The 21,668-nt window shown below is 41.6% G+C and overlaps 1 protein-coding gene across 1 annotated transcript in view; it reads right to left on the reverse strand.

Annotated features, from left to right (window-relative positions):
* Positions 1-291: 291 nt before the first annotated feature.
* Positions 292-21,668, reverse strand: part of otol1b (otolin 1b) — a 38,763-nt gene continuing 17,386 nt past the window's right edge. The window contains exons 6-9 of the mRNA XM_020531919.2: positions 19,875-20,246; positions 16,907-16,996; positions 13,105-13,176; positions 292-1,166 (exon numbers count right to left, since the gene is read on the reverse strand). Coding sequence (XP_020387508.2) covers positions 292-1,166; positions 13,105-13,176; positions 16,907-16,996; positions 19,875-20,246 — 1,409 coding nt within the window. The remainder of the gene's footprint in view (positions 1,167-13,104; positions 13,177-16,906; positions 16,997-19,874; positions 20,247-21,668) is intronic.

Here is a 21,668-nt window from a genome sequence, read left to right on the forward strand (position 1 = left end):
CTTGTGAGATATTCTGTTACCCTTTTCAAAAATGAATATGAAATTGAAATAGGAAGACAAGAAATGCCATATTGTCAGAGTTTATTGATTTAATTAACTAACATAACAGTCAGTACAATGTCATGTTACTTTAAACAAAAATCAACAAAATTCAGTTCATTTTGTGATCATTTCACATACAGGCTGTCTCATTTATTATCTGAGCAAGGACCGAATCTTAAACTAAAAGTACATTCAAAAGGGGATGCAGATTGTTGCAAGGTAACAGAATTATTTAATATAATCTGAAGCTTACTCTGGATACAAAAGAAACCCTGTAAATGTACTATCATCATCATTGCTCGCAAAAATGCCATTCCAGTCTCGAGTTATCATCAACCAGATTTCATCATTGGGTTTTAATTTAAGAATAACCATGCCAGATGCCTGATCTATATCCTGACCAAAAATTGCATCTCTACTCTTCAAGGTACGAGTTCCATTTTTTACCAGACTAATTCTTATAGGTCTACTTCTCACAGTCAAATGGTAAGAAAACACATAAACACCTCCAATGCTGCAGCGAAATTTTCCAGTTTCTGGATTGTAGACATTTTGCTCATTATAGAACATCTTTTCAAATTTTATTGGGGTACCAACTGAAGGGAAGGACTTACTTGGCAATAATCCCACACTAAATGCAGATGGCATGATCTTTACATCCTGACCTTTGTTTCCTGGCAAGCCCCTTAATCCGCGAATGCCTTTTCGACCACGGGCACCTTTGCGACCATCTTTTCCTTTTGGCCCTGTTGCTCCTTTGGGTCCCATTGGTCCTTGGTCCCCCTTATCTCCTTTTTGTCCTTCATTTCCCTTTTCCCCACTCAATCCATCACTTCCATTAATACCATCATTCCCTGGTTCACCTTTTTCTCCTTTATCACCTTCTGCCCCTGAATCTCCACGATCACCCTTCTCACCAATGTCCCCGCATTCTCCTTTTTCTCCTATATCTCCTCTCTCACCTTTCTCACCTTTTTCTCCAGTTAACCCCATTTTGCCAACATCTCCCTGCTCTCCTTTTTCTCCTTTGGTACCATTTTCACAGGGACCTCCCTTATCACCTTTATCTCCTTTAAATCCTGGAAAACCAATGTTCCCTTTATCACCTTTTGCTCCTTGCTCACCTGAAAACAAAACACAACAGAAGATAAGTACATTTCTGACTTTTCATTTTGTTCCACTTGCTGATACATGTGACATCAAAGGCAGTCAACTATTTATTTATATCTCCCCCTTAATTATCCTCGAGGAGGTGGTGGTGAGCCACCCACTTGAACTTGAACAGCCTCAGTGGTGCAGGAACACCCACAGTGGTAGGAGCCTCCATGGTTGCCATTTCCAGTGACACATTTTCAAATCAGGATTCTGTGTTGTTTAGAGGGAAACGTTATGCATCTGTTGCCCTTACCCTTCTAGATCAAATCTGGGCAAACCACAGCCTACAAGTTTCTTATCTGACCCAAAGCTGCACAAGGGAATGAACATAGTGGATGCAATGACAGCTAAGTGCACATGACTACTGTTCCTGGCACCACAGCAACGGACCATCAGGAGTTATAAGAAAGATAACATGTAGATCTTGAAGATTTTGAAAGGAAATATTCCAAGACCAATGTAAAGTACATCCAGATAAATTGGCTTTGGTCAATGATTGGAGGTCAGAAATTGGCTTCTCTTAGGGAGGAAATACAGCTGCCATGTAAAAGCAGCTATCACATGAGGAGCAGTGAAACTATCATAAGTTAAGCCTCCATTCAGAATTACTTATTGGATCGCTACAGTTTTGATTTGCTTTTTAGTTTTCTAAGTATATACACTGTAATTTTAAACTTCAACTTATTTTACACTTACATTTTAATAGACTTCATGAAAAGTCAGTTCAATTAACATAGTTTGACAGTCCCTTTTTTTTTTAAAGTTCCTGACTGTAAAAGCTAATTCTTGCTGAGGAATTGTGACATGAGTGCTGGTAATCATCAGTTTTGAACCTGGAACCTTCATGTTTTTATTATCTCAGCAACACCCTGAAGAGTGCTTTCAGCCACCAAAACATTTATATGTTCACAACCTAATAAAAAAGTTCTATTTTTTTGTAACTGTGTATATCCTGTCAACTTTTTACATTATAATTTTGCATTAAACTTCACTTAGGTAGGGAGAACAGAAAAAACGAGTTTTGCCGTGTAAAACAGAGGAAGTTCAGAGTAGATATAGTGAAAAGTTTTAAAATTATGAAAAAGGTATTGATTAGATAAAACTGGAGAAACTTCCTGGTGACAGAAGGATTGGTGAGTATAGTGCTGAGATTTAAGGTACTTAGCAAACAAACCAGAAGATGGCAGATTTGTAGACTCAACAAAAGCACAACTGACATTTGTACTGGTGAAGAAGATTGACTGAACAAAACATAACTCCTGTTATTTGCATCAAGTTTCATGGTACGTATAGCTAAAGGTCTCCTCAAGCAATCTCAGTTTAAAAGTTTTCAGGTAATCTCAATGATTAGTTTATTGAAGCACTTCTGAAAATTAGAGTTGAAAAGAAACCTTCTGTTCCTGCCAGAGTCGCAGCTAATGGTTAGATCCTTAGAAGAGACAAACGTGAATACTACTGAAAGTGAAGACTGTGCACTTTTAGGTTTGGGTTTTGTGCTTTGAAAAATTTTAAATTTAGGATGCCGCTCCCTAACAATTGTGGGATAGATTTATGGATGCACTTATTGGCACCTCTTTTAAAGCATTCAGTGATGTGACCAAATTTCACCTCCAGGAAAGAAAAACAGAGACAGGATACTAATCATTGTATTCGCGAAAAGATGTGATGATTTCCTTTTGATCTCTCCACATTTTCCTTCCTCTTTTCTTTACATTTTACCCTAGATAGTCCTTGCAACTATGTATTGCAGATCATGGTAAAACAGCATGCAATCTGTGGGCATTAGAAATAAAAATAGACCATTTTGGACTGAGATCAGGCACAGGGGTCTAGTGAGAAAATAAGTGCCACCAAACTCTGCTGTTATTGGAAACAGTATGACCAATTGCAATGTTCACAATATCCGGGAGGGTATGAAATGATACAATTGATCCATAAAATGCATTGCCAAGTTAGATAAATAAAACATTTATTGTGATAGTTATGCCAAAATAAATAGTCATTATCAAGATTTGTTTCTTGGGCATTTATGGTCATTTGTTCCATACATTTTCAAGACCCAAATGTGGCCATCTGGACAAAACATTTGTTCACCTCCATTCTAGATGGCGAGAGGTCATGGGGTTGAGGGGTGCTGTTGGAAGACTTGGCAAGTTGTCGTAATACACCAGAAAACTGGAAGGTTCTGTACCACAGTATAGTCGCAATGGAAGAGCAGAATGCTGAAGATAATGGATGGACTACTAATCATGTAAGCTGTTTTGTTCTGGATATGTTGAGATTCTTGGCTAGTTTCAAGCAGCAAAGGAGAAAGGAGCAGGTCCAGAGTGGGATAAGGGAAGTTGGGTTGGGAAAGGAAGAATTGGAGAGCAGTTCCACAGTAGGGGGAGATGGATCTTCATCCAGAGCAAGTGAAAAAGGGTTAGGTCCCAGGTGGCTAAGGGGTTTTGGGTCCCAGGGGATAAATGGTGGGTCAGGTCTGATGGCAGTGGACAGGAAGGTGGTGCCAGGTCCTGAGCAAAGAAAGTGGGGCCAGAGTGAGAGAAGGGAGGTATCAGGTTCAGAGTAGAAGAGGGGAGTGGGTCAATAGTGAGGGAAAAGAGGTGTTGTCAGGTTCAAAGCAGAAGACAGTGATTCCAGAGCTGTGTGGGATGTCAGGACCCAGAGATGTTTCCATCAGGGTCTGGTGGGTTTAAGTGCTCTGGGGGAGATGTAGTTGGGCTATTGCGAGGGAGTATGGGTTCAGGAGTTAGACTATGTATTCAATGGCCTAACTTTTCCTCAGTAAGTATTTAACCCTCGAAATTTGCCGATTTAAATGGATAATTTCAGAAATTTCCTCCAGTGGAATCTCCAATCTTCCAAGCAGACTTTCAAGGAATTGCTACAATGGAGATTCAGCAAGACCCCACCTGCACACCTCCCATTTATGCTGGAATAAAAACTGAATGATCATCAGAAAATCTGGGTTTAAGCATTTTTCTGCACCTACTTTCATGAGGGCAGTAACTTCCTTCATCTCATTTCATCTGTTTATTTCAGTAGATAAGTTTAGGTGATTTCTTTCATCTCCTACAGTAACCTGTACAAATGAGTGAAGCTAAACCAATTGTAGTTGTTTATTTAAATGTCAACGCGAAAGAAAATAGGTCACTCCTTCGCAGGTCATTATTAAACATATATCTTTGAAATACACTTTTAAATTCACATGAACTATTAATAAATACACCTGTCTTACATAACTTCAAACTATTTTATTTAAGATTAAAATCTAAAGTTGTAAATGCTGTTTGGAGACCTAGAAGTGGTGTTTTCACTCCTCTATTGTGAAACAAATACTTACAAAATCATTAGGCTGCTGCTAGCCAGTTGGCAATGCTGGCACAAGGATGGTGAGAAATCTATGGCAGGCCGAGGTGAGGGAGGGGATGCTACGCTTCAAACCCATGCCTCCACTAACGTCACCACTGGCCCCTCAACAATCATAACCAAACAGCTATTGCATTTTTAAATATCGATCCTTGCTTTCAGAGGTACTTCCTTGTTAAGACCTCACTGCTTGCACTCTCCATTTCGAATCAGCAACTCCCATCTCAGACAGAGTGACTGTCGATGTGCCTATATAGGTACAACGTGCCATTTGCCCTCTAGCCATCAGAGCTTACATGTCATTCGCGAATCTTCTTTCTACCCCACACTAGCCTGAACCTTTAAAGAAGTGGAGATAGCAAGAACTGCAGATGCTAGAGTCAAAGACAATGCAGTGTGGAGCTGGAGAAATACAGCAGGTCAGGCAGCATCAGAGGAGTACAAAAGGAAACGTTGACTTTCCTACTCCACCGATGCTGTCTGACCTGTTCCTTCAGTTCCACATTGTGTTGCCTTTAAAGAAGTGCCAGGCTTTGAGTGGAGTCCCAAGACAAACAGTTGGGGTCATGGCTGAGATCAGCTCCCAGGCCCTATCAAACACCCTATTTTCTTTCTGACCATTGTTTGTTGCAATGGGTGGACAGGGAATGAACTCCAAGCCTGCAACTCTGCCACTATCAGTGGCTGACTCTTTTCGTAACCATGGTTTGCTGGGAGGAAAGGCAGAGTCATGTCAATTTATAGGATTCTTGATTTGAAGACGAGTGGGTATGGAATCTAGATCATACTAATATTGAAGAGTTTGAATTGATGGTTGGGATCAGGAAGAACCCCCTGTGCAGGAAGCTCTCGAACTTCGGATTTGTCTCATGCTTCTCTAATCTGTAGCTCAAGAGAATAATTACCATCACATACTGTAACATCAAGGGCAAAGTTCAATTCAGAGCTCTACCTTTTAACACCACTGCAAAAGGAACAACGTGGAGTTAAAAAAATCTGTTTAAAAATACAATGAGGCTTGCCTTGAGTATGGGCCCCATCAGTGTTTAATTTCCTCTGAATCCAAAGAAAGGCCACATTTGTCTCAAGTGCTGTTGAGCAAAAGCATAAAGCCAAACATACCTAAGCGACACTTGAGACCATTCAGAAGAACTATGCTCAGGGAAAGATAATCATTTTTCCAACTGAAATGAGGTTTTACAGCAATAAGTTCAGTTTAAGAGGGTCTAGCCATTTCTGAAATACCTCAGAGCATCTTTTGAGCTGAGCTATCAAATTGCACAGTCAAAAATGCCTTGAGGCTTCTACAAACAATCAGCTGGGTATTATATGCCCCTTGCCAACTGTTTTCACTGGGCTCGTATACAACATAGGTTACATGGCCAGCCCGCCTACAGCCCACCCAGTTCTGAGCTCACTCCATGAAAAAAGTTGGGCAGACACTAAAATCGCCAGTTGGGTGTGAGTGGGGAGAAATTTCCTCCCCCCCCACCCCACCAAAGAGTGTTGAAAATGGCAGGAAAGTAGTGGGTGGCACAATCATTACAGTTTGCCTATTGGCAATCAGAAGTAACCTCCCAGAAGATAGCAACCCTCTTCCTTCCTATCTACCCAGAATATGAAAGCCACATTCCCCACTATCACAAAACTGCTAAAATCCCCCCTAAGATCCTGGACCAACCTTCCTATCCATGAGGCTTCCTGCCTGCATTCCGCAGCACCCAGCACAGACAGCCACAATGAGGGGCAGAAGTACCATTCAGAGCTAATTTTACCAACTATCAGTGCTTTGACTGTGGGGCAGACTTCCAACTGGTCAGTTGTCTGGCTGATGATATTGCTTTTGGGGTACGGATAGGCTATTCATAACTCCATAACTTCCTGCCCTTTGATATTACATCCTAGAATCACTGTGGTTAAAATAAAGTTTGGAGAGGTGGAAGCAAATGGACTTGCACATAGTTCACTCGTAAGCAGAAACATAAAGTGAAGAATAGGCAATTTCAGCTGATCATGAATCCATGCTGATCAAGCACCTAAAATGCACATGTGCTTTTGCTCCTCAAATTGATGTGAGCCACAAGTTGTGTGATGAACACATATTGGCTTTTGTATTTTGTACACAGCATGTGGGTGAATATTCATGACTAAATTCTGTCTGTCTTCTGGTTCCTAACCACAAATATTCCTGGACCAGGCAGTATTCAGTGTGTTACAATGGTACATGGACACGTGAAAATGCCCTACAATCACGTCGCATTTTGTACTGATGGCACTCTAGGCAGGCTTCCAGTCAGACCTGCATACCTCAGTGAAGCACGTTCTCTGCCTGCTGTTTGTTTCCTGTGAATCACGCAGTGAGTTCAACTAGCAACTAAAGAACCGAACATAGGGCTAGGTGTGCAATTGTAGTAGTCACATCAGTTGTGAACTACATTGCACCTTCACCACTTCATGTGTGTCTGTTTAAAATCCTGTGTGAAGACAGTGAATTGGATTGTTTTTGTGTTGTTGTTTCACGCCAAGGTCCTCTGGTTGTCAAAAGCAAGGCAAAATCCTGATGAGTCAAATTTAGATAACCCTAGACTCCATTGAGACGAAGTTGTCAGTCATTCCACTGAATTTCCTATTTTGCCAATGGGAAGGATATCTATAGCTAACTAAAGTTCTGGATTCAGGATCAGCTGAGCGTATGCATTCTTGTCATCTGATTGCACCAATAAATCAGAGCAACGTTAGGCCATGCTAGAATGAAAAGTTATGCGTAAACCTACAATGATGGCTACAAAATGGTCCGGCTACAAAATGGTCCCCTTCGTGTCCGGAATATATTCTTACCAAGAGACATTTTCAACATGGATGATACTGGAGCATTTCAGCTTCTTTTACCATTTGTCTCCCTGATATTTAAACATGAACTGTGTAGTGGTAGAAGGCAAAGCGAAGAATGTATTTCTTTGGTCTGTGCCAACATGGATATCATTGAAAGGCTGTGCCATCTTGTGATGGGAAAGGCCAAGATGCCATATTGCTTTGCAAATGTCTGCCCACATTACCCACCCAAGTACAAACGCTATCCACATATTCTGAAGATAATAAAACCCCCTGGATGACTTCCAGCTTTTTTGAGGCATAAATCAGGAAAGCGGACAAAATGGACCAAAGTAGGAAAAGGAAAGTTATCACCCTGATGACACTGAAGTGTCCTATGAATGTTCAATCCCTCACCTGCTTATTTCTCAAGCTGAAGCTGCAAAGAACAGAGAAATGTCTGGAATTGCACTGCAGCAAAAAAAAAAGCAAAAGTCTATTTAATTTGCATTGATGACATTGTGTACTCACCTGAAGATAGCACACCAAGCAGAAAAAGTTTACTGAGTTTGTCCACAGCTAACTCCCAATGCTTTTGCTGCCATTTTTTTGTTAAAGGTCTGGCTATTGTAAGGTCTGAATAAATTGAAAACTAAAGCCAATTTTCATTTATTCCTTGTGTCACTGTGTTTTCAATTTGTTTGACATTGAATGTGTTCACAGTAAAATTGGGTTATGTAGGTGCTTCCTTGATTATCTTGAAGCTCCACTTAATACAATTTTGTGGGCAGGCCTCTTGCAATTCAAATTACTATAATTTTACTGCCGGCAAAGAGAGAACACAAACATTCTTCAATTAGATGATCCAGTCACAGCATTTGTTAAGAAAATTACATTTTGTAAGAGTAATATGAAGTTGAACTATAACTCTTTTCCCTCAACTTTCCATGTTTCTGTCTGACAATGAAATAGAACAATGTTCCACTCATGTTATGACTAACCATCTCAGCTACGTGGAGACATATTTTGAATCCTCACTCTCCAACTTGGATGTGACAAAATTCAACTGAGTTCAAAGCGCTTTTCAAAATCACCCCAAAAGACTTTGATCTGCCCAAAAGGTGAAGCTGAAGTGCTTTTTGAAATTTTACAATTAACATTTAGAAAAATGTTTCTCGATTTTCTCTGACAAAGTCCCAATTCACTATGAAGACCAACTTTCCGGATGTCACACTGCATTGATGGAAAGTGATAGTTCCTTTCACTGACAAGGTATTTGAATGGAGCTGGATTTGGCACACTTACAACAAATCTCGATATTGATCAACCTGATGTCACATCAAGATTAGATGCATACTAATTAACTATGCTGCTAGATTCTAAGAGACTGTGCTGCAAAATGCCTACCTACATATCCTCTCATTAGGCATAATAATGCAAAATTATTTTGTAAAAATGGTGTAAGAGATTTTCATATGTATACAAAACATTGCTTATTAATCTTTAATGTGTGAATGTTACTAATAAAGTACTGAATTTTAATGTACTACTGTTTCGCTTTTGCTGCTGTCTAGGGTCACAGCAATTTTGTGGTGTTAAAATTCAGTCACAACTTTTGGAAGCACTTGATGGGTAGACTTATTGCCTTAATTCAACTGCTACAAATGGCATTGTCACCTCTACCAGAGTTCTCCAATTGAAATGGGAGTTGTGCAATGGAAGTAGTAAATTACCTAGATTACACTGTATTCAAGATAGGTCTTAGTATAATATAACATCAATGCGTATCTGTAAAGTTCAAAACGTCTACATGTACAGTCAAGCAATTATAGTAAATATATGAGGCGAGACACAGCATAAAGCTAAAAGAAGGAGCTTGGACAAATGCCTGGCAAAGTAATAATTCAAAACACCGAGAAATATAGAAAACAATAAAGGCATATAAAGGAAATAAAGATGTGACATGTCAAGTGCTACAGATTAATCAATTTGCTGCAGCAGTTCTGAGCAAGAATATGAAGGCTGCAGAAACAGCTGGGGTGTGTCTATTTCAATTAAAGAAGAGAATAATCATATCAAAGAAGCAGCTAGGCAAAGTCTACTGGTGTATTATGGATCATTCAAAAATATTCAAAGGAACAGACACAGATATCAAGTAAAGTGAGTACAGAAGCTATAATTAGAACACCAGAAGTGAGTTCAGGTAAAGTACACAAGTAAGCATCAAAAATCATATTCCAAAAGTAGAATCAACCAAGAAGTGGAGACAAAGAAAGTCCAAGATTAAGATAATGGAGACATTGGCTGGTAAAAAATAGTTGTTTCAGTGTCAGAGAGGTTATAAAGAAGGTTAATGACACAATAGGAGGTGGGAAGGCAAGTGGTGAGGAGAATACAAAGAGTCAGAGAGATATAGACATGTTAAGTGAGTGATCAAAAACTTAATAGAAGATGTAAAACATGGGATAAGGTGAGGTTATACAATTTGGCAGGAATAATAGAGGGACTGATTTGATGGTTTTTGTGCCTAAATCAGAAAAACCTAGCATACAACTTCAACATGTAATCAGGAAGTCATATGGAATGTGGACTTTAGTTCAAAGGGAATAAAACCATACAAGGCACTAGTTAGACCACTCCAAGAATAGTGTGAACAATTTTTGACCTTTATCTAAAGAAAGATATGCTGGCATTGAAGGCTGTCTCATTGAATTTTGAGATTCTTGAGGGTCCTGACAGGATAGATGCTGAGGGGTTATTTCTCCTTGTGGGACTCTAGGACCAGAGGCCACAATCTCAGAGTAAGGGGTCACCCATTTAAGACTGAGATAAGCAAGAGATAGTAAGAACTGCCAATGCTGGAGTCAGACATAACAGTGTGGAGCTGGATGAACACAGCAGGCCAGGCAGCATCAGAGGAGCAGGAAAGTTGACGTTTCAGGTCGGGACCCTTCTTCAGAAATGGGGGAGGGGAAGGGGGTTGTGCTGGGGAAGGTAGGTGGGATGGTGATAGCAGGTAGGTAGTGGTGGGGATTGGCCAGTGAGGTGGGAGGAGCAGAGAGGTGGGAGAGAAGACGGACAGGTCAAGGAGGCGGGGATGAGAGAGAGGGTTGGTCATGGGATGAGGCTGGGGATGAGGAGATTTTGAAGCTAGTAAAGTCCACATTGAGACCAGTGGGTTGTAGGCTCCCAAGGTGGAATATGAGGTGCTGCTCCTCCAGTTTCCGGATGGCGTCGTTGTGACACTGGAGGAGGCCCAGGATGGACATGTTGTCCAGGGAGTGGGAGGGGGAGTTGAAGTGGTTCGCAATTGGGAGGTGTTGTCATTTGTCGCGAACAGAGCGTAGGTGCTCTACAAAGCGGTCTCCGAGCCTCCGCTCAGTCTCACCGACGTAGAGGAGGCCACATCGGGAACAGCGGATACAATAGACCACATTAGTGGATGTGCAGGTGAACATCTGTCTGATATGAAAGGTTTTTTTGGGGCCTGGGATGGGGGTGAGGGGGGAGATGTAGGGGCAGCTGTGGCACTTCCTGTGGTTGCAGGGAAAAGTGCTGGGGGTGGTGGGACTGGTGGGGAGTGTGGAGCGGACGAGGGAGCTGCGGAGAGAGCAGTCCCTCCAGAAGGCAGATAGGGATGGGGAGGGAAATATATCCTTCGTAGTGGGGTCAGATTGCAGGTGGCGGAAGCGGTGGAGAATGAAACCTTGAATCCGGAGGTTGGTGGGGTGATACGTGAGGACAAGGGGGATTCTGTCTTTGTTTTTGTTGCAGGGAGGGAATGTGAGAGCTAAGGTGTGGGAAACACTAGAGATGCAGTCAAGGGCGTTTTCGACCACTGAAAGGGGGCGGGGGGGAAAATTGCGGTCCTTGAAATATGAGGACATCTGGGATGTTCGGGAGTGGAACACCTCCTCTTGGGAGCAGATGCGGTGGAGGCGGAGGAATTGGGAATAGGGGATCACATTCTTGCAGGAAGGTGGGTGAGAAGAGGTGTGGTCTAGGTAGCTGTGGGAGTCGGTGGGCTTGATATAGATATCAGTTTCGAGGTGGTCACCAGAAATGGAGGCAGAGAGGTCCAGGAAGGAGAGGGGAGGTATCAGAGATGGTCCAGGTGAACTTGAAATTGGGGTGGAAGGTGTTAGTAAAGTTGATGAACTGTTTGAGCTCCTCGTGGGAGCACGAGGCAACGCCGATACGGTCATCAACGTAGCGGAGAAAGAGGTGGGGGATGGGGCCAGTGTAGCTGTGGAAGAGGGATTGTTCCACGTATCCTACAAAGAGGCAGGCATAGCTTGGGCCCATGCAGATTCCCATGGCCACCCCCTCAGTCTACAGGAAGTGGGCGTCCACATTGAGACCATTGTGTTGTAGGCTTCCCAGGCAGAATATGAGGTGCTGCTCCTCCAGTTCCCGGATGGCGTCGTTGTGACACTGGAAGCAGCCCAGGATGGGCATGTCATCCAGGGAGTAGAACCACCAACCCACCCTCTCATCCCCGCCTCCTTGACCTGTCCGTCTTGTCTCCCACCTATCCACTCCTCCCACCTCACTGACCAATCCCCACCCCTACCTACCTGCTGTCACCATCCCACCTACCTTTCTCAACCCAACCACCACCCCTCCAAAGTCTATTTATTTCAGAGCTCCCTTCCCCCTCCCCATTTCTGAAGAAGGGTCCCGACCCGAAACAGCAGCTTTCCTGCTCCTCTGATGCTGCCTGGCCTACCGTGTTCCTCTAGCTCCACACTGTGTTATCTGAGATAAGCAAGAGTTTCTTCTCTAGGAGGAGAGTAAATCTGTGGAATTCTTTATCACAGAGGGCTGTAGTCATTAAGTATATTCACAGCTAAAATGTACAGATTTTTAAATGGGTAAGGGAATCAAAGGATAAGGGGAAAAGGCAAGAAAGTGGAGTTGAAGATTATCAGATTAGCCACGATCTCATTGAGTGGTGGAGCAGACTCGATAATCTGAATTCTGCTTCAAAGTTTTACAGTCTTTTGGTCTGAGTGCAGAAAAATAAGGCATAAGCCATTGTGAGAAATCTACTGTATATTTGATGTTGCAGACCTGGGAAAGCAACTAAGCTACTGTTTGGGCCTGTCAGGTGAGCTTGGAAAACTAGTAGACAGCAACAAGAGCACAAAAACAGCTGAGGTTGAGAAGCAGAGTTAAATAAGGACGCAGATAAAAGAATGATTGCAAAGAGCTCTGTGTACAGGACTGGGTTTCACTGAAAATGACATTTAACATCAACTGGATTAGTTACATAAAACAAACCAACTTGCTAAGGTTACAGTTTCAGGGATATTACAGAAAATGAAACCACAAAAATAAATAAAGATGCCCAATGAACAAGTTAATGTATAAAGTTGTTAATTTTGCTCCTGTATTATTGATTTATTTAATTTATAAAATTATTTAATTGTGACTTGAATAATCACTCCTGTGATTAGGAGTTAACGATGGTATATTATTCATAAAGATGTCATTTTGTCCATGGCAAAATGTAAATACAATAACGAATAAGTTTTAAATAACTGTTTATCAGACCAACTATGCTTTCATCAATTGTAAATGAAATGTCTTAAATTAAAATGTTACATAGCCAATTATTTGATAATTTGCATTCTCATGCTGCACATTACTAACTATATAAAACCCACCTAGTTGGTAGATCAACAAAAACTTTGTAATACATAAGAAACATGCTCTTTTCCATACCTTTTTCCCCTGGTTTCCCGATAAATCCTGGCAGTCCATCAAATCCATCTAGACCACGGTCCCCTTTTGACCCTGAACAGCAACAATGACTTATTTTAAACCATATGTTAAGTATTAAATTTTAGCAAGTTTAGTTTATCTTTATAAATTAGTTACGTTGACTTAAGTTCAACAATACCAATAAGACAATAACAAAAACACTTTCCAAGGAAGATTAACATTGTAGCTGCTGAGAGGTTAAATTCCTTGGCTAACAAGCCTAGCATTAAGATAGATATTTTCAAGCTGGAGAACCACATTTTCACTCAGTTGGTTCTGAGTCTTTGATTGCAATTCTCTAGCTCAGAGAGTTGCTCAATGAGTATATTCAAGATTGAAACCAAATAAATGGGGATTAGGCAAGTGGAGTTCATGGCAAGGCTCAACTGTAATTGCATTACATGGAGCAGCAGGCTCAAAAGGTCCATATGGCCCTTCATGCTGCTATTTCTTATGCTCTTATATATTTTTACTATGTATCAATTTGACACATTAATTAAAGTGGAATCCTTCTTTAAACTGCAGTATATCTAAGTTGGTCAAATGTGTACGTAAGAAATATTGGGCTGAATTTTACAGGGGACTGAGCGCCTGTGACTATAGTGAGATGTCTAGCAAGGCTTGTCTCAACATCAGGAGCAACGTGCTGCATCTTTTATGTATTTGCCGAATGGTGAGCTGAGTTTCTTGGTAGGCAGTGGAGAGTTGAAAACTAAGCAGGATTATAGCTTGTTAAATACATTATTGGCATCACAACTCACCTCATTAACATTCAGCTTCCTATCTTACCAAATTCATCAAACAAGCTAGAATCAAAAATTCTCAACATTGAATTCAGAGTAGGTACCTGGCTACAAACAGCCTCCATGTTGCTCAGCACCAAAGAACATCTGCGGGCATGATCCACCTGCACACTTCATCAACAGATATTGGCATCTGACAAGTCAACTCATCACCACAGCACCTCTCTGATCCACTTGCTGCTTAGGAATCACACGTAGAGGTTTATAAAATGATGAGGGGCATGGATAGGGTGAATAGCCAAGGTCTTTTTCCTGTGGTAGGTGAATCCAAAGCCAGAGGGCATAGGTTTAAGGTGAGATTTAAAAAGGGACCAGACAGTCAGCTTTTTCACATAGAGGGTGGTGCGTGTATGGAACGAGCTTTCAGAGAGCTTTCAGAGGTGGTGGTGCTGCTGAGTACAATTACAACATTTAATAGGCATCTGGATGGGTACATTAACAGGAAGGGATCACCTGTGTGTGTGATTCCTAAGCAGCAAGTGGATCAGATGGATATGGGCCAAATGCTGGCAAATGTGACAAGGGCAGTTTAGGATATCTGGTCAGCATGGATGTGTTGGACCAAAGGGTATTTCCGTGCTTATAACTCTATGACACTATGACTGAAGTACCTTGCATTGCACTAAAACTGAAAGGTTGCAAAGACATGTTGTTTGTAGGAACAGGTACCTAGCCCTCTATCTTGTTGGAATTCAAAAGGATGCAAGGAAAGGAAGGAAAATGGCAGTGACCACACCACAAATAGGCAGGATAACAGCCTGGAACTGTGATGAGGGGCTGCAGGATCAACTTATGTGAGGGCTATTTTAAAAAGCCCTCACATCACACACAGACTGCTGCACTGTACAGAACACAGCTCTGCTGGGTCCCTAATCCCTGGCCATCATAATATATTGGCTCCCTGTTGCTGCACACCTCCATGACCCAGATGTCACTAACGATCTCATTCACACCAGTACCTTTTGACACAGAGGTCAGTAAATCAATATGGATGTTTTAAAATGAGGGGAAATGGTGTTCGAATTGCCCTGTATGCACCTTGTTCATTTTGCTTCAAGATGGTGCAGCAGGTTCTTAACACATACATCACTCTCTGTACATCCTGTACGGACATGGTGTTAAGCATCATGCTGGCACAGTTACATTCGGGGCTAAACAAAGACTCAAACAGATGCTGTGCCAAAACAATGAAATGTTAGGCAAACTTGAGACTTTTTGTACAGCATATGTTACCCATGCCACCAAAGTGTCCTCATCAACAGGTTTTCCTTCCTTCTCTGCCTTTCACTCAGTGTTGTCCCTGGTTCCCCTGTCAGGGTAGATGGAAGCTGCTTGTTCAGGCGACTCTAGCAGAATTTCTCTCTAGACAGCCCGACAGGCTGAAGAGCTTCTGGTGTGTGGTTCCTCCTCAAGTTGGATGCCTCCTGCAATTGGCCTGGCTCCTTGTGCAGTAGGGGGACATATAGTTCATACTAAGTTCCCCGTCCATCATGCCTTCAGTCCTGAGGAAGAGTAGCTGGGGAGGTGGAGTGCAGGCACATGCTGGACCTACCTCTCCTTGGCAGCTGCCCAGATGCAGGAACATGCTTGGCTACTCTCCAGCAGTCTCTGAGCAATGAGGGCCATTGTATTCTATATACCCATTTGCTGCTCCTGCCCCTCCCTGTGCACATGGACAAAGTTCCTGATTGCCAACACTGTAGGTTCCTCTCCTTCTCGGGGCTTGAGTAGGTGCCTGGTCTCTGGAAGTCCTTAGAATGCTAGCAGCCTTGAGTATTTCTTCCTCAGCCAGCTGTGAACCTGTCAGAGTGTGGTGCTCACCAGATTGCTCCCACACTTTCGTAGCCTAACATTCCCACTGAGGTGTCAGTATGTGAGCTGGTGGAAAGTGAAGGAGGCAGCCTTGCTAGTGCTTCCTCGGAGGGCTCAGGGGTCTCCTCCTCAAAGGAGGAGATGACAGCTTCTGGGGCAGCCAGTCTTTCCCCCATGGATGTTGGGGCATCCCATTGGTACCTATAAGACACGGGGGAGAAAAAGCATCATGGCCAATGATTAGAAGTGAATCACACTGATAATTAGCTGTGTTACTGTGAGAGTTGTAGTGGAACGAAGAGTGTTACTTACCAAGTTGGCAAGACATGGATGTCTCAGCATTTTTGCAGAAGCAGTCTTGAGCTTCTCCCGCAGGGGCTAGGATTTCTCCTTATGACAGTTCAGTAGACTAATGCTGGGCACCCCCCTACCTGCCTGGGCTCGTTCTGTCCTGTTATGGGCTGTTTTCTCCTGCAAGGAGAGAAAGGGATGGATTAAGTGAGCTGCAAATGGGTGGCACAGCTGTTAGTGCTAGCTCAGGTGTTGGAAAGGTAGTGATGTGTTCAGAAGGAATGAGTAGACAGCACAGCAGGCACACAGGGATAGTGGTGGTCATTTGGGAATAGGAGATTGACAGCAGGTGTGGGAAGATGTTGCAGACAAGTGAGAATGGCAGAGCCCTTGGTGGGGGGGCGAGTGAAGTAGCAGAGATAGAGCGAGTGCAAGATAAGAGTTTGGCACTTACCCTGGCAAAGTGGAACAGGTCATTGACCTTGCTGTGGTACTGCTGGCCAGTCTTTCACATTGTTGACATTGTGGAGGATGACCTCAGGCCACGCTGCCGGGATCCAGTGGCATGGCCTCCTCTGCCAGTGCTCCAGAAAAAGGATGCTCTTCCAAGTGCACAGCAACCTTCTAAAGATGGCACAGCCAAGAGGGATACTGGTCTTTTTATCAAATATCCGATGAGTAGCAAGTTGTTCCCAGAATAAGGTGGAGCTAGAATCAGATGTGAGAGATGCTATTGGGACAGGGTTAGTAGTCAATGAGGCAAGTTTGCTAAGTATTGCCAAGTTATGGCAAGAAACCCTCCAAAAAGCTGGATGCAACTTGAATTTAGTCAAAAAAAAAGCAAATATCTAGCTTACCTTTCTCTCCAATAGCACCCTTTATACCAGCTTGACCTGGGGGTCCAGGAAGACCTATTATGCCCTGGTCTCCTTTTTCACCTGGAGGCCCTATAACAGGTGAAAGGTAACAAATACTGAACCAATAGGTGATTAAATTCATGCTCCAAGTATCTTTATCTCATCTGTAAATAGACTAAATAGAGAACTTTATCAAACCTCACTCCAAAAAATTAATGACAAATACGATTCACTGTGCAGAATAAGACATGCCCCCACCCCAGGTCACTTGTGTACGGCCTTAGGCCACTAACATATCTAAAGTTCCTCAACAAAACACATGGAGAAGCCAATTAAAAATCTATAAAACCTGCTTTTCTAAAAGCTAAATATTAATAAGTTATATGTAGCAAGTATAGAACAAACCAAAAGGTGAAACATTGGTTTCCTAAAAGTTAACTTTTAGGATAATCCAGCTGTTTTAAAAATTTGATTCAAAATTTATACTTTTTCTGCTTTACAATTAGAATTTCTAACTTTAGTCATAGCTGTAATAACTTGATTAATACCAGAGAAAAAAATGACAAACTACTGCTGTGTCAAATTGAAATAAATCCTGAACCATTACACTTGACACCCTCATGTATCTAATATTGTAGGCACTCCTGATTACTACAGTCCTGTCCCCTGCACATGAGAAACAATCTGGTATTGTTAAGTTGAAAAAAACTTAAAACTTTGGAAATCTTATCACAATATTTATAGTTCTATGCAACTATTTTGAATACTTAGTTTGATTTTATACATTTTTGTTTTTCCTCCCCACAGAATTGTCACAGCACACAAGGCTGCCATTCAGCCCATCATGTCTGGCTTTCCAAATAAGCATCATGTATTAGTGCCATTGTCCTGTCTTTTCCCCAAATCACTGCACTTTAGTGAAGCGAAAACAATCATCTGTTGCCCTCGTGAATGCCTCAATGGAACCTGTCTCCACCATACTTCCGGCCAATGCATTTCAGACCTGAACCAGTCATTGTGTGAAAAGAAGAATTTCTCATCCCAAATTTGCTTCTTTTGCAAATCACTTTAAAGTTTTTCCGTCTCATTCTTGATCCTTTTATAACAGTTTCACACTCTCCATCCAAATGTGAAAAATAACAGATACTTGCTCATTGCTTTGATTTTTCTGGCATGCTCTTCCAGATGCTTTAGGGACAGGATACTTGCATGGTATTGTTGTGAAAAATGTAAAAAGAATGACACTTTCAATTTAGAATAACTCTTAACTAACTGCAAATTGGTTCTTAAGCTGTCCGTACCAGTGTTGTTTATAAGTTGACAGTTGAAGTTTGACTGCAATGACTGCGCTGCTTTTGTTCATATCAGACCACTGCTTTAAATGACACTACATTTTATTTTGTTATTGAGTAATGTGCTGCGTTCCAGGCAGTGGAAAAGATTACAAACAATGGACAGTATCAAGGTGGGAAAAATCTTTTGCAGATGATGGTTCTGTTCTGAAACTGAGGGCAGTAAATGGTGATTCATTCCACACATATCCCATACTTTACTTGTCTTAGAGTGCTTTCAGTATCTGACAGTGGGCAGCAAAGGTAGAATAAGCACAGATATGATTCATCGTCTTAGCATATAAATTCATTTCTAAAATTGATTGAATTTTTATTTCCAGTTGCACTTTAAGATCCCTAAAATATTGATTAAGCCATCTTATCTTGTATTTTTCATTAAAATAAACTGCTGGATGAAATAGTGGATATGAACAAAGAAAACTGCACTTGATCAGGCATCAACGTTACTCCATTACATGGCTAATAGTAAATATGAATGGAACATTTACCTCTTAGCAGTGCTTTATGGAGATAATATTGCAGCTAACTATAGTGCTGGGGACCACTGTTCTTTAGACATCCTGAATACTTGCATTGTTCTCTACTGACCTCATTAATCAAATATATATTTGACATTCTTAGTACTCAGTGACTGAAGCATGAGGAGTTTCGTAGAGACGAAGATTCTGTTGCCCAGTATTAGCATCCATGTAAAAGGCCAACTGGTCACCCTTAAAGCAAAATTGATTAAAATTTTCAATTTGCTCAGGCAAATGGAGAGGCAGATAAAGTTCAACCTTAGAAACAGCAATTGAGCATTTATTCACCTGTCAACAGGAAAGAACTCTCGAAATAGCTGCAGAAGAAAAATCAGCAAATTACAGTCCAGAAGGCTGAGGAGTGACTTTTATAGAGGCTTATAAAATCATGAGGGGCATGGATAGGGTGAATAGCCAAAACCTTTTCCCCGGAGTGGGGGAGTCCAAAACTAGAGGGCATTAGTTTAAGGTGAGAGGAGAAAGATTTAAAAGGGACCTAAGGGGCAAGTTTTTCACACAGACGTAGTGCATGCATGGAATAAGCTGCCAGAGGAAGTGGTGGAGGCTGGTACAATTATAATATTTAAAATGCATCTGGATGGGTATATGAATAGGAAGGGTTTAAGAGGGATATGGACCAAATGCCAGCAAATGGGACTAAATTAATTTAGGATATCTGGTCAGCGTGGACAAGTTGGACTGAAGGGTTTGTTTCCACGCTGTACAGCTCTATGACTCTATAAATATGAAAGCTGTTTTCCTCTGTATTGAATATTCATGTGTGTGCTGTCTGAACCACTTTACAGACACACCATTAGATATTTTTTATTAAATTTAACACCATAGTAACAACATGCTGCTGTTTTCTAGCTGTCAGGAATCCTGTGTACTGAATGTCTAAACATGGCTTAGAACTCCATAGTTTGGAAGACTGATACCAAATCAATACAGTGCTATTGGCAGCAATCCTTGGATCATTATTCTGCAACTTTGCAGGAGCAAATCGTGGTGACCATGGTAATGGGGAAAATGATACGCTGGCTCTAAAAAGAATGCACAGGCTTTACTGTACAAATTCAACTACTGTATCAATTTTACCTGCTTCGCCAGGTTCTCCCTGTTCACCTTTTTGACCTGTTACTGGAGGACAGCAGTCACAGCAATTAAAAAGGAACTCATCCGAATCAATAGTAAAATTTCCATTATCTTCAAAAGGCGGTAGAGTTGGAAAGGTGTCAAATAAACGTAGAGATGTTGACTTCAATGTGGAACTTTCAGATGAAAGACCTGAATTATCAGTCCCAAGTTCTTCTGCAGGTACAGTTGAGGTTGGAAATAAATCCCCAGTAAAAACGTCATCTTTCTTAAATTCAGCTTTTGGTGGTGGTGTACTTTTTGTGACTATTTGTGCTATGAAGAGTAACAACAGAAGGAGCTTTGTGTGCCATGGAAGGCTAAACATCCTTGCAGCTGAAAAAGATTAATCAATGTATTAACAGTTAATGGAAATTAGAGATAAGAGAAATAATGATCTTATGTCAGTCACTATAATATGTTTTTATTGTTAGAAGAACTTTTAATGTTAAAAAATCTTAAATGTGCACAAAAATATGCAACTGCAATTTTCAAAAGCTTATTACCAATATGATACAACTCATGGGGCTCTCCAACACATCCATCAACTTTCTATAAGTGTGGCCACATTTACATCTTCAGTACAGATATGCAGTAACCAGCATGGACATGATGGGCAAAATAGAGTCCACCTGTGTTGTAACTATTCTAATTCACAGGGAAAGCTTTCATCAGTAACACTGTTTAAACCTGATTATAAATACCATTATTTAACAATGAACAAAACTGTAGCTGTGTCACCCAAACAAAAATGACCACATTTTCCCATTTGTGCAATGGTCTAGATTTTCTATTGCCCCCGGAAGTGAGTACAGGCAGTAGTGTGCATTGAAAATTTCATTCCTGGAAGCGGTCATTGGTTGACAACATCTTTGGAAATTGAAGCAATATTGAAAGGGAGAACAAGAAGGGGATTCGGGAATCTACAAGTCTCCAATTAATTAGTTGTTGATTCAGAGAAGCCGCTGCTATATGGAGGTATGACAGTGAATGGACATAGGTCAACATAACAATGAAGCAGAGAATAATGCTCAGCTACTCAACCAGCGGCACAGAGGAGCTGAACGGCATGCATTTGTGAGCGGTGAGTGGCAGGATTCCAGAAACCTATGCAAGTTTGTTGGCATTGCTTGAGCAGCAGATGTTGGCAGAGGAAGCTCTAGTGAACAAATGCGTGGCAACTGATACAGTTCAAATGGGAGCCATTCCAGCAAAGTAGCAAAGAGAAGATTCAACAGATACATCTAATTGTTAGTGAGGAAATCACAGGAGCACATCAAAAAGCTGCAAGGGGAAGGTGGCACTAATCAATGGATTGGGATTGCTGGCTAAGAGTCAACTATCTGCCAATGACAGAACACGGCTGGCGAGAGAAGACCACGGTCAAGATATTTCTGTCCTGGTATGCAGAGACCTAGTGTCACGTTACCCTCAGGTGCCCCCTACTTGCAGCCATCAAGGTCATCAGTACTCTGCATTTTTATACATCTGGGGATCATCTACAAACCAGTGTGAGACCTCACAGTCTGCAGTTCATCATGCCATTAGGCAGGTTATAGATGCTTTATTCCAGAGGATGAATGCCCAGTCCACTTTGAGACAGATAGATCAGCACAGGCATAAAGCACATTGAGCTTTGTCACTATCAATGAATCCCTCAGGTTCAAGAAGTCATCTATTCCTTGATATGCCATCAAGACACCTGCAAACCAGCCAGATTTCTGAACAGAAACAATTTCCACTAAGTGAGTATCCAGC

Source organism: Rhincodon typus, chromosome 13, assembly GCF_021869965.1.
Source record: "Rhincodon typus isolate 14 chromosome 13, sRhiTyp1.1, whole genome shotgun sequence".
NCBI classification, from domain to species: Eukaryota; Metazoa; Chordata; class Chondrichthyes; order Orectolobiformes; family Rhincodontidae; genus Rhincodon; species Rhincodon typus.